The sequence below is a fragment of the Sinocyclocheilus grahami genome, unplaced genomic scaffold (genome assembly GCF_001515645.1).
Source record: "Sinocyclocheilus grahami isolate Dianchi unplaced genomic scaffold, SAMN03320097.WGS_v1.1 scaffold576.1, whole genome shotgun sequence".
NCBI classification, from domain to species: Eukaryota; Metazoa; Chordata; class Actinopteri; order Cypriniformes; family Cyprinidae; genus Sinocyclocheilus; species Sinocyclocheilus grahami.
This window is the reverse complement of record NW_015505755.1, coordinates 454,222-468,578: the sequence shown is the minus strand read 5'-3', so window position 1 is coordinate 468,578 and position 14,357 is coordinate 454,222. Positions and strand designations below refer to the sequence as shown.

The 14,357-nt window shown below is 39.5% G+C and overlaps 1 protein-coding gene across 1 annotated transcript in view; it reads right to left on the bottom strand.

The window, feature by feature from the left end:
- Positions 1 to 10,753: 10,753 nt before the first annotated feature.
- The window catches only part of LOC107556706 (mitotic-spindle organizing protein 1-like), a 14,785-nt gene continuing 11,181 nt past the window's right edge, over positions 10,754 to 14,357 (bottom strand). Inside the window, exons 2-3 of the mRNA XM_016239881.1 lie at positions 13,252 to 13,397; positions 10,754 to 11,743 (exon numbers count right to left, since the gene is read on the bottom strand). Of these exons, the coding sequence (XP_016095367.1) occupies positions 11,714 to 11,743; positions 13,252 to 13,397 (176 nt within the window). The 3' untranslated portion in view covers positions 10,754 to 11,713. The remainder of the gene's footprint in view (positions 11,744 to 13,251; positions 13,398 to 14,357) is intronic.

The window sequence follows — 14,357 nt, the reverse complement described above, 5'->3', positions numbered from 1 at the left end:
GGAAGGGCTCCTGATCCCCAGTTTAGCCCGGGAAGGGCTCCTGATCCCCAGTTTAGCCCAAGAAGGGCTCCTGATTCCTCGTTAAGGCCAGGAAGGGCTCCTGATTCCCAGTTCCACCCAGGAAGGGCTCCAGCCCAAGAGCTCTCTCCAGTGCCCGCTCATCAAAAAATCTCCGCAACCCCACCCGCTCCAGCATCCTCCACCGCTGTCAGCTGGCAGCCCCTCTGCTCACCCTCAGCCCACCATCAATGCGGTGCAAGCCCTGCGGGACTGCCATCCTCCAGCGTCGCCATGGTCGGAGTCTCCCTCACCTCTGCCTCCGACCTCCGAAGCCGGGACTCTGCCTCGGTCCGTAGACCCAGTGGCTCCTAGCCCCCTCCCCTCCCCCTTCCCCCATCGATCCATCGGCTCCACCGGGCTCCCTCGTCCCTCCGGCTCCGCCTTGGTCAGGCGTCGACCCACCATCGCCTCTGGACTCCTCTCCTCTGGTTGCGCCTTTTCGCTCTGTCCCACCGGCTCCATTGGGCTCATTCCTCCCGCCAGCTCCACCTTGGTCCTCAGTCGCTCCGGCTCCTCCGCGGATCTCTGGATCTTCGCCTCGGTCACCAGAGCCCTCGGCTCCACCCTGGCCCCCCGGATCCTCGGCAGCCCCCTGGCCCGTTGGCTCTCCGTCTCCGCCTCGGGCTCCTCCTCCACCTGCTCCGCCGCCGTTGGTCGGCCCCCTGGAGTCGGCAGCTATCCCTCCTCCATGGCTCCTGGGTCCTGCTGAGCTCCTCCTGCTCCGGGTCCCTCCTGTCTCCTCCCTGGCTCCTCCCTCCTTCGTCGCCACACTGGTCCCTCTCTGCCGGCCTCCTCCCGGTTGTCCGTCCTCTGCCGGAGCCTCCACCTATCATGTCTGCCTGCCAGCCCTTTGCCTTCCCCTGTCTCCATCCCACATCCACTCCTTTGTCCTCCTAAGTCCCCCTCCATCCCTCCCTCTGTCTCCACTGCGCAAGGATGCGCCTTCCGGGAGGGGGGCGATCTGTCACACCCCTGTGGACTGTCGCTTGTGGTTTCTCCCTCTGTGTCCTTATTTGGTTGTTCCTGTCCTCATTATCAGTTAATCACCTTATTGTGCTCACCTGTCTGCCCCTCGTTATCCACCCTATATTAGTTCCTGCCTCTTGTAGTCTAGTTTGTTGGTTATTGCCAATGTCCATGTTCCTGTCGATGTTGATGTCTACCCTGTCTGGATTTCCTGTTTCTTTATTAAATATCCTTTGCTTCGTCGTCCTGCCTCCTCTCTAGTACACCCTGCCCGTGACAGATACGATACTCTCACAATACTTTGAACAAAGCCAAAAAAGAGTTCAAATTAGGGCTGTGCAATTAATCGCATGCGATGCCGGTTCTGTGATTAGTAGTAAATCTCCATCACCTGCTTTCAGATGGAGCGGCAATTACTACACAGAGCCGTAGTTCACTGACAATTAAGTAATATCGCGATCATTAATGGAGGTGATGGGGATTTACTACTAATCACGGAACCGGCTTTACTGACGAGATGCGCATGACAATTGCATGCGATTAATTGCACAACTCTAGTTCAAATGGTTCATTATTATTATTATTATTATTATTATCGTGTTGCAATATATTATGATATATTTTTACAACCATACAGTTTTATAAGTGCAACAAATTTGGACATACTACTAATTTCACTGTTTTTCACCTACTAAGGCATATTCAGATAGAGGCGCTGCTTTCTCTGCTAAAAAAATTACAATTAATAAATAAATAACCGACTTAACAGAGCCTAAACTGGTTTGCTTACTGGTGTAAAATGGTCTTAACTGGATTAATCTGGCCTTCAAGCCTGGCTAAGCTGGTCTTTAGAAAGTGCCCATGCAGCTTGGGCTGGTTAAAGATGTTTTAGCAGGATTTATACAACATATAAATTAAAAATAAGTTAATATTACAAAACCTACATTTTAGATACAACTCTGCCATATACTTTATCTATTTTCACAACAGTTTTAATGAACGAATCACTTGAGTGAACAATTCATTGAGTCACTCATAACAACAGGCACTTGTCATCACCTATAATGGTGTAATAAAAGGATTACTGAAAAATACCCACTACGATCTTATAATTCACTTTTATAGAGCATGTCAAATCTAGTAAAAGGCAGATCAACCGTACTAAACTTCATCCCTTCTTGAACGTCAAGCAAGAACATTTTAGCTTCTATCTACCATATTTGATGTGCTCTATATACGTGTGTTGATTAATGTTTACATGTGAATAAATGCCCAAATTAAATCTGTTAATCATATAAAGCAATTATATCTCTTCAGAAGACTTAGATTAAAGTCTTATTGACTTTAATCTAAGTTAATTCGTATTAATTTGTATTGATTTTGTTTACGATCTCTTTATCAATTTTTTGATAGCATCAGTTTTGGGTGAAATAACTTTCAGTAGAGGAACAGAAATCCCTCAGGTTTCTTTTGTTTCAAAGATGAATAAAAGTCTTATCGGTTTGGAACGACAATGTTACGGAGTAATCAGAACATGAGACATGCGGATCCACGTGCAAGGCTTTATTACAAAGGAGTGGTCAAAAAACGGGCAAGGGTCAAACAACAACACAGGTACATCACAGGCAAGGCAAAGAGTATTCCTATGGCAGGCGAGGGTCTTCGATCGGCGAACGTAATCCAGAGGGCAAGGCAAACGGGTAATCCACAAACAGGCGATAGACCAGTAAAGGGGCAAACAGAGTCCAAACGATAAGGCGAGAGAAATCCAAGGCAGGCAGAGAATCAGGCAACCAGGCAATCAGAAAACACAACGAGGCAAGACTAGACTAGAACTAGGAACAAATACAAGACTAGGAAAAGGGCTCCGTAACGTTGCTACCTCTAACCTAGCGATATGCACAAACAATACTCGGCAGTGAGAAATAGTGATGTTAGGTTCTTGAACGAATCATTCTTTTGAGCCCGTTCTCAGGAAGTAACCGGTTGAGCCGGTTCACAAATCGAACTGAATCGAACTTTAGTCCCGTGTTGATGACGCAGGACGCACAGCCGAAGTAGCACGTCCAACTCAAAGAACCGAAAAAAGAACCGTAAAAGAACCGAATGAAACGGTTCAACAAACTGTCGAAGTTTGCCGAGGATTACCAAGGACTCAATAAGAAACGAATGAGCCGGTTCAACCAACTGTCAAAGTTTGCCGAGGATTACCAAGGACTCAACAAGAACCGAATGAGCCGTGGCGAAGTTTGCCGAGGATTACCGAAGATTCTGTTGAGTGAGTTGACGATACTGTGCAAGTCTGAGGCACGTACTGGAAATATGCTTGTTTATTATGACAGTTATTAATTTACATTTTATTAAAACCTGCAAAAACCTTTCTGTCGAGTGATGTAAATAAATTTTACAATAGTTTAGTGTGCATGAATATTATATTTAAAGTTGCTTAAGCGAGTTTATAAGACTGGTTTATTCATTCTTTATATTGCTGCCGACCCGAACTGCCTGAGGTCTTCCAGTCAGGAAGTCCAACAGCCAGTTGCACAGCGAAGTGTTGAGCCCCAGCTGGACCAGTTTGTGAATGAGCTGTTGAGGGATGATTGTGTTGAATGCTGAACTGAAGTCTATGAACAGCATTCTGACGTATGATCTTATGATCTATGAATCTTATCAGAGTTGTAAGCTAGTCAATATTGGTCAGTCAGTCGTATCTGAGGATCCGCAAATTAAACTGTGACCACAAACACCATTAACTTAAGTGAATTATATGGCAATAATCAGCAATATGCTTTCACACAAATAACTTTATTTTTTAATGTTTCAATATGCGTTGACACAAATGACTTATATGAATTTTTCATTGATACAACATGGCACTGAGTTGTTAGAAAAGAAATGCATAGAGACGTTATTGCTTAATGACGTCAGGAACTGATGAATCGGCTTTTTGAACCAGTTCAATTAGCCGATCTGTCCGAAAAGTACCGGTTCGTGGAAATGAATCGGACTTTGCATCACTAGTGAGAAAGAGGAAGTCCATGGCTTATGTAGGGTGTTTGATTGGTTGCAGCTGTGTGTGTAATCAGTGCAATGGATGAAGGGAAATGTCCGGTGTGAAATGCAATAGTAGTTTGGTGCAAGAGTCCATCATAATGAGCGGGTGATCTCTGGTGGTGAGTGAACGGAAGGGCAGGCACAGGATTCATGACAGAATAGAGGGTGAGTACATAATTTTGAACTAACTTTAGAATAGATCAGCATCATGAAATAACAAGTTATTTTATTTCTATTACGCCATTTACAAAACATTGCTTTAAATCAAATTAACACTAAATCAGAATCAGAAAGAGCTTTATTTGCCAAGTGTGTGCAAACACAAGGAATTTGCTGCGTTTTTTAGACTAAAACTAAGGGGAAAATAATAATAATAATGTGGTATGCATCTGGAACAGATTATTTATGTACAGATTTGTGCATTTACTGTATATACAGCTGTATAAATAAAAATATGTCTATGTATTTAGATAATACTAATTACTTAATTAGTAATTAAGAAATTAATTACAGAAGACAGGTGGTCATTTCTGTGTTAGCTGTTTAAGCTGGAGATGGCATGGGGGGAAAGTGTTTATATCACTAGATGTTCTAGTGCACGGAGATTTGCCTGAAGGGAGAAGTGCAGGTTGTGGCCGGGGTGAGAGGGGTCTGTGATGATGTTTCCTGCCCGTTTCTTCACTCTGGAGTTGTACAAGTCCTGAAGGTTGGGCAGGTGCACACCAATTATCCTTTCAGCTGTCCTAACAGTCTGTTTCAGTCTTCTTATATTTGATTTACTGGCTGACCCAAACCAGACAGTTATAGAAGTGCACAGAACCGATTCAATAACAGCAGAGTAGAACTGTGTCATCTGCGCCTGTGAAAGGTTGAATTTTTCAGTTGTGGGCACATGTACCATCAACATCAAACCTTTGCTGTTATAAGAAAAAAAATATATTCTGAGTTCAGAATGCTAAGCCTTAAAACTCAGATTTGTCCTGATATTTTTCATTCTTCTATTTCATGAAGTTTATCTCCCCTTTACCATCCATTCCAGAGGTCTGTAACCTGTTTTGAGGAAGAACACTTCCTTTAAACACATGTAACTGAACTTTTCCACCAACAACTTCTGTGACCTCAAAGGCAGTGTGATTTTTTATCCTTTCCTCTTGAGGCGGAGAGAGGGCGAGGGTTATTCATTCGTGCTTAGCTGTGTGTTGAGTTTGATGGATAAGCCTCATAAGCATTGATGATAACACTCAGGTGCACACTCTTTCTCTCTCGCTCTGGTTCTTCACAGATCATAGAGCATCCTTTTCCTTACACTCACTCACTCTCTCTCTCTCACACACACACACATTTTGCCCCTTAGACCCCCTGCTGGGTTCACGTTCTACAACATCCATCAAACCTAAACAAGAGGGGTCATTCAGCTGGCAAATAACCTTCACTCAGATACAGCAGTGAGCAAGCTGCGGATAAAAGACGCACTGCTAGTGCGGGCCAGTGGAGTGAGTTAGGCCTTGGGAGGAAGTTGCTCTTTTGTGGTGATCCTGGACCAGCTTCTAAAAAAATAAATAAATAAAATAAAACACAACAACCACAAACCATTATATTAACCAAATACAATTTTAATTTAAGTGATGTAAAATATAATATTAAAAATATATGACAACTTGCTTAAATGACAAAAATATGATAATATAATTTAGTTTTTGGAGCACAAAACCCACATATTTAATTCTATTTTTTAGGGACCAGAAGAAGCTTTCTAAGGAAGATGAACTAGAACCTTTTTGTTAAACAAATTACATGTGTTAACATTATTTGTTTTTGTGTTTATTGATTTGTTTATTTAGTTAGTTAGTTAATTAGTTTCTTTTGACCAAAAAGTGACGCTGTAACCAAAGCTTAGTTTCAAGCCCAAAGCATTGTGAAGATTCACACTCAAGTCAAAGTTGTTGATGCTTTACATGTGGGACGTTTGGTCAGCATGGCCTGAGAATGATCTAAAGTCTGAAAATCCAATAAATACATTAAGACAGACATAGGCAAACTATGGCCCATGGTCAGAGAAAATATTTGTTTTTTTAATTGAATTGGACTTTTGAATTGGAAATAAGTATGATAATCTTCACAAATAAACTCAACTTGTATGAATTGCAAAGCACAGGTACAATTAAATTATATTACAGTTACATTACTAAATGCAACAAAGCTAAAGATAGCCTATAACCACACTATGGTTGCATAACTTCATAACTAATGCATAACTGACATCATCACCACTGAGATTCCAATTCTTGGTTGAGTTACTTAGAAAGTTTGAGTTACTTAGAGTGGTTTGCAAGAGTGTGACTATAAACACAACGAGGCTGCAAAAGCGGACTTGTGAGTAGACGAGTTTGCCTGTTCAGTGTGATGATGTCCGACACCAAACAACCTCTGTAGTCCAGTTTAGACACTTGTTAAAACCATAGCAACAGCCTTTATCAAGACACGTAAAAGCTTAAAAAACTGGGGGGTATTGCTGGTGTAGAATAAATATCTGAGCTTGTGTTCATTTCAGACCTTCTTTCAGGCATTTATCCACAAAAACTTGCACTTTCCAGGTTTTAGGTCTCATTCCTCTGGCACTCTTTATATGAACTGCCTATTATCTGAATGTCCGGGTCCACACAAAACTCAAGAAACTTTAGAGAGAATAGTTGTAACTCCTATATAAATGTGTAGCATACTACATGAAGGGACACTTGTACATCTGAAACTCCCTCAATATAAGGGGCACACAGGGTTAGCATATTTTGAGGGCCAACAATGAGAAAAACTTTGAGAAGCACCACATCTTCTCAGCTACAATAGCCTAATATGCCCCAAGGCAATGTACAGTAGTTGGCTGCATTTTCCAGGCCACATAGATCTTGTCACATAAAAAATAATTTAAATATAGTCATGCGTTATGCATCTAAAACTCTGTGTCCAGTTCAACGAACTGGGCCTGATAGAAAATGACAGGTTGCTTCTGGTCCTGTCGACAATAATATATGACCCACTCAAGCCTGCAGAGAACGAGTTCGGTAGCAGATCAAATTCATGAGGCCTAAATATCATTCCATCCACTCTAATTAGACAAATAACAATGTATTAAATGCTAAAGCCCAATTGAGAAATCCCTTGAGGGAACAGGTCAATGAGTCACAGCATTGGGAAGAGCACACCAAACATCATCAACATCATCATCATATTTCCTGTCGAAAGCAGTATTACTTGAAGATGTCTTTTCCTTTAGCAGAGCCTGTGACTCAAATGAGCACGAGGGCAGAAAGCATTGTATGATTATTAATGGAAAAAGATTATGCGTACAGGGGTGAGGGATTATTTAGTGACCTTCACAACACTAATTGAAACAAGTATGGAGACTCAGCGGCACTGTAATCAACTAAAACACGGGATCATTAATCATTATAAATAGTGCTGTCACAACAAGAGCATTGGTATTATCAACCCCTTTTGCTTGTCTAGTGGGAAGCTCGGTTCGGACGCGCGGTAAATGTCCGGTGCAGAGGTTAATGAGAGTCGAAGTGGCATTTCAACGGCGCCGCTGATCAAACGGGTGATGTTCATTTGCAGCTAATGGGAATTGATGCACTACTGATGAAGTTAGTAACAGGCTTGACATCCGGAAGAGTTCAAGTCTGTCGGACGTGGAGTTTTCCTGACATTCCACATGAGAGGGTAAAGGATATTATTAAGCGTGAAAGAAAAGTAGGACTACTTTTCTCTTAGAGGTCTCTTGACAGGTGTGGCAGATGTACAAAGATTAATCGACGCTAATTGAGACGTTGTAATGTGGTTTGTGATGTGTGTTGGGAGACAAATCACGTTGAGCCATTTCCCAGAATATGTTCTTCATAGATAGATAGATGACGTCTTGACACAGCCAAGTTGTAGGCTAATTGCTGTGTAAATGAATTTATACCACCTTTGAGCAGCATTATATAGCCTTGTCTGTATAAAAATACCAAAATTCCAATTCAGAAGTGCTTCTGTCACATTTGCAGTGTAAATTTGGCAATAGATAGATATACTGAACAAAATTATAAACGCAACACTTTTGTTTTTGCCCCCATTTTTCATGAGCTGAACTCAAAGATCTAAGACTTTTTCTATGTACACAAAAGGCCTATTTCTCTCAAATATTGTTCACAAATCTGTCTAAATCTGTGTTAGTGAGCACTTCTCCTTTGCCGAGATAATCCATCCACCTCACAGGTGTGGCATATCAAGATGCTGATTAGACATTTATCTTTGCATCATGCACGTTAAAATAGCTATAGCCTATTTACATAGTAAACAGTTATTTTAAATTGTAATATTTCACAATAATATTGTTTTTACTGTATTTTTGATCAAATAAATGCAGCCTTGACGAGCATAAGAGACTTCTTTCAAAAATAGCTATTACACCGTAAAAAGTGGTATTCTACAATTGAGCTATTTCCTGATTTAACCCATAGAAATGTGTTTTGTTGATGTTTATAAGTTAGTTCAATGATGTATGTTAAATATCATTTTGAACCTGAATTAAACTAGTCTATTTAGATGTTACCATATTTAGGTTATCTTTATTTCTGTCTCCGACCCTAAACCTTATGGTATATGTATTAGCTACTGTATAGACACTTTAAAATATGATACTGGAACTTTACTTTGGCGGATACGATTCTGAAAAGAATGTATGGTGGAGATAAAACTTAGAGATGCAGGGTCCAAGAGCCATAAAAACATGAATTCATAAGAGAGTGAAATATCTATGAGCAAATATTCAACAAAATTTATATATTTTTTTTAATAAATTGTTAAAAAATAATGGGAATCTAACCTATAATTATACATTTTAAACTTTCAATTAACTTTGCACAAGGGTCTTGTCACTTCCATCAGCCTTAGATTAAAACTAGTTGTTTATCACATACCTGTGAACAAAGAACCCTGTTGCATTGCATGCATCACTTAGAAGGTTAAAACACAATTATTAAATTTAAAGCTAAACTATTGATAATTACATACTTGAACACACAGAATTCCCATTTGATAACAAACATTTCATTAACCTACACCAAACACAAGGGAATTTACATAAACAGTTACTGAAGGTGGATGCTATTACAGAGCTAAGCATTGTTTTTTTAATTGCTTTGCTAATTAAAGCAATTAATGCATGAATTAGAGGATGGGAATATGATAATTACACATCAACCTCAGAATACTTAATTGTGTTATTTAGTTTCATCCTTTTTTAGAAGTTCAATTAACCTAAGTCAGTGTAGGCTCACTTTGCAAACTCTTGCTGGTGTTTGTCTTGGGGGTAAAAAATCGATTATAAAAAATTGACCATGAACAAACTCATTAATAAAGTGCTGTAGGAGTCAGATGCATATTGTTTGGAGACTGATGGTCACTCAAATATAGCTAACAGAAATTATTCGCTGGTACTGATGAGTGATATCACTGTCACTGTGGCAACCTTTATGATACTAATTCACAGTGAGGAATAAACTACCCCATCGTTGCGCATCATTAGCCGGCCTCATGAAGAGACACGCCTGGTCCGCTTTAGTTGATAACACCTGTCATTCCAACAAGCGGTCACAATCATTCTCCACGCTGTTGGTGCTGGTGTTTGTGTCTTTGTTAAAGGTGATTCAATGGTGACCTGAAGATGGTGCACCCTTGACCCATACTCAAAACAGGTGGCGTTTCTTCCACAAAATCAAATAAAATAGAACCGTTATGTTTGAATCCACTAATTAAGGCTATCCTTAACTTCTCTTATTCAAGTGCATGGATGCAAATGTAATCATAGGAATTACAGTAAAGGAATAGGTTACCCCAAAATGAAAACCTGCTGAAAATGTACTCACCCCTATAGGCCATCCAAGATGTAGATGAGTTTGGGAACAGCTTTTGAGAAATTTAGCTCTGATTCAGACGAGACGACGTTTTCATGGGAGAAAGCAATATTATGGATAGAGGACTCATATTTTGGTCAGAAGTGACTGTAAAAAGTCTTAATGATGGATTTGTTTCTTACAAACACACAGCTTTTCACTTTCCCAAGATGTTAATTGATGGACTAGAGTCGTGTGGATTACTGTGACGTTTTTATCAGCAGAGGATCCATTGGTGAGAAAGTGATGTGCATTTTCCTTTTTGGGTGAACCATTTCTTTAAACTAGAGTCAAGTCAGGTCAAGTTTATTTGTACAGCGCGTTTCACGATACAATTCAACTTTACAGCAAATTAAGTTTCTACAATATTTAGTGGTAGCTTATCAGTGGTGACTCAGTTAATGTACGTATGGCAGAAATGTACGGAAAAATCAATTTAAGATTTAATAAAACAGACGATGAACACTATTAACAGCAATTATTATATGATGCAATCAAACTTATAGCAAAATGTGGTAGTTCTGTAAGTTGTTTCAGGGTTGGCATCATCTGAGGTCCTCTGAGGGGTTGCATCATCTCTTCTCAGGTGTTCTGGATCCAGACTGAAGCTTGTGTAAATCCTAGTTACCTCGGGATATCAGTCCCGTGGCAAAAAACAGAGAAACAAATAGAGACATAATTAGCGTAGCTGCTGTGCCAACCAAGCAAAATTGATATGTTTAACCCGAACTAAAGTCTAGGTTAGGGTTAGACTTTAAACTAGAGCACATTCTGCCGAAAACCTCTCCTTGAGAAACAACTGGGCTCAGGGTAAATATTTAGCAATAAGAGCAAACATAAGGTTGAGGTGATTACCGACACATAAATGAGTTCTCACTGCAGGAGTGAAACATTATGCCTCCTGTCTGCAGGAACCAAGGACACAGCCACCTACCTCTCCCTCTCAGCACGGCTGGGTGTTAATGAAGCTCACGCCAGGTATGCTGCCTTTTGGGCTGATCTAAGATCCACAGTGCTCTTACCAAACATGACCTCAAACATTTTCAGAGACTGATGTCAGATCTGTTCAAAAATGCACCTATGAGTTGGCAAACAGGCCTGATGATCTAATTGAACTTCTATTGTGAATAACCTTGCTGCTCGAAAAAAATTAGGATGAGCTGCTTAGAAGAGTCCTGGCCATGACTTTTATCATAAATATTTAAAAGAAATAGATTAATCCTAAAATGACAATGCTATGACAGAATACAAAGTAGAATAATGTATTAGTGAACCAACTATAAATGTACTGCTGTCGCCATCATGTGGTTTAAAAACTAATGCACATGGAGGTCCAGATAAAATGCTTTTTAGTGATCAGACAGACACATAGATAAAAAGAGCACAGTTAGGATAAAAAATATTTTACTGACTTAATCGGAGGCAAAAACAAAAATGGTTCCACAGGGTAATATCTATTTTGAGGACATCTTTTTGCTTTTAGCATCATAATGAACTATAGCTATACACAACATTTAAATAAAAAAAATGAAAAGAGCACACACAACAGTCCAATTGTACAGACTAAGGCACATGAAAGTAGGTCAAACACAAGGCAAAACAACTTTTTAACACATTAACCATATATACATGCTTATATACAATGCATTTTCTTTCTTCTCAAACAGGGACCACTCTGTCATAGATGTAATTTAGACTGGTCATCCTTGACTAGTGCCGTTTTCAGAAGCCTAAAAGATCAAACAAAGATAAAAGTTAATGAAATGACAACAAAAAAAAAAAGATTAAAAAGTGGTAAATGGTATATTTTAAGGCCTATCAACTTAATCCGCCTTCACTATTTTCATTTAAATAGTTCAGTAGTGACAAACACATGTTGAAAAGTGGAAATATCCCCATCCAGCCTAATATTACCTGCTTGCATAAAAATAGAGTACTCTCTTAAAATTATTCCTTTGGCAGAAATTGAATAGGTTTTTCTAATCAAGCAAAAACATACCTTGCTTCCATAAAAAGCACTTTACAGAAACTCCCACATGCTCCACAAGGAAAACATACTGAATGACCAATATGTGACCTACATGGTCTGCATAATCAGGAGTGTAGCATTTCAGAAACTATTTGCACTTTAAAATGTTGACTAGTCAGACATCACCTAATTCCCCAGGTTATTGATACAATATTATTAAAGGGGTCATATGATGCCATTTCAAATTTTCCTTTCTCTTTGGAGTGTTACAAGCTGTTTGTGCATAGATAAGATCCCAAAAGTTGCAAAGACTAAAGTCTCGAACCCAAAGAGATATTCTTTATAAAAGTTACGTCCTCCTAAAACACCTTGTTTAAACACGCCCCCACATGTCTACGTCACTGTGTGGGAAGATTTGCATAACACCGCCCAAATGTTCATGCAAAGAAAGAAGGCGTAACTTTTATTCTCGCTGTATATTGTTGTTGCCGCCGCTGCCATGTTGTGGAGATGCTGTGTGTTTCGTTGTGAAATATGTGGTCTTCCAAAAGAGGACGATATCCGCTTCGTCATGCCTAGAGCTGATCTGTGCTGGTCGCTGAGGAAATACATCAACTTTGCGCTGTGGATTGCTGGATCGGCTTTCACCGTGGACGAAGCGTCACATGTGGTTGCCGCAAGCCCGCCAGCCACTCCTTCGTCGAATCCGCCGGCCATGCCGTTCTCAAGCTCGCCGCGTGTGACGCTGTGTGTTTCGTTGCGAAACTACTTTGTTTTATGGAGGACTGTTTCCTGTACCTGCAGAGTAGCCTACAATGCATCTGTGCACAAAGGCTGATTCTATAAAGTGGGGCAGTTCCAAATTTGCAAAGACAATTTGGTGCTTCTGACTCACAGCCTGTAAATACGTTTTTATATTTAAAGAATTTGCCACTGATGACTCAAACGCGAGTTTTGAGCTGTGTAGAGTAGCGCTTGTTTGTCATTTCTCCGATCACAAATGCAGACATGGTTTTATGTTTACTCGGTGCGATACACAATGAGTAAAAAGACAGTATAAGTCATTATAATCAGTAAGTCATTATAATCTTTAACTGCATAAACATTACATTACACCAAATACACAACATAATGTACTTTTTAGCAACGTCATATGACCCCTTTAACACGGGCTATTCATGATTTGGCATCAATACACAATAAGGGAGAGTGGATAAAACCAATGAGTGGAGAGAAGCTGAAACACGACTGTCACCGCAAATCCACTACCTTTAATGAGTCCGAGGCTCTTCTGAGTTCTTTGATAACTGATGACAGGGCTTCGGGATTGATACCCTGCTCACAGAGACGGACACATATTGACAAAGACTCCATGTCCAATCCTGTATTCAGCAGCCTTGATATCTCCAGGAGAACTGGAAATGTAAGAACCAAACACAATTACACCATATGCTCCATTAAAATAACAGTGCGCCTAAATATGCGATGAGAATGAATCATCCAATGTGTAAACCAGTACCAGTATAAATAACTTGCCAAAACAATACAGAGAACGTCAAATTAGCAGTGGTGTAATGTAACGAAGTAATAATACTTTGTTACAGTGCTTAAGTATTTTTTGGGAGTATCTGTACTTTACTTGAGTTTTTATATTTCAGCCAACTTTTACTTTTACTCCACTATATTTCCTAATTAAAATGTATACTTTTACTCCGATACATTTCCCCGAAGCATATTCGTTACTTACAACAAAATAGTCAGAAGAACACGGACTGCAGGAAAGCAGGTTTGACGAATCAGTGGTCTGGCGTTTGCAAGTTAAACTCCTAAAAAACACTGTAGCAACTCATAATGTAATAACTGCACATAATGTAATAAGTATTACATTATTATTGTAATAAAATGTTCATAATGTAATAAAATCTTGAGCTCATAATGTAATAATTATTACATTATGAGAAATTTATTACATTATAAACTGACCAAAAATATTGTAATATTCTCATAATTATACTTATATATATATATATAAGTATATATACAGCTGAGTCCTTAGCCATCTTCAATAAACGACTAAAAACACATATGTTCCACCTTTATTTGACCCTCTAACTCTAGCACTTTCTATTCTATTTTAATTCTACATTTATCTTCTTTTTTTATAAAAAAAAAATTTATTTTTCTATTCTATTTTTCTATCTATCTACTTGTTTTTCTTTGTGTGTGTGTGTTTATGAGTGTGTATAAAATACCTTGCTACTAGTGCGGTGTTCAAAATATCGATACGACAATGTATCGTCACAGAGATTTGACGATACGAGTATCGACACAGCTGGCCCTGTATCGATACTGTGGCATGTGTGCAGCAGTGGACC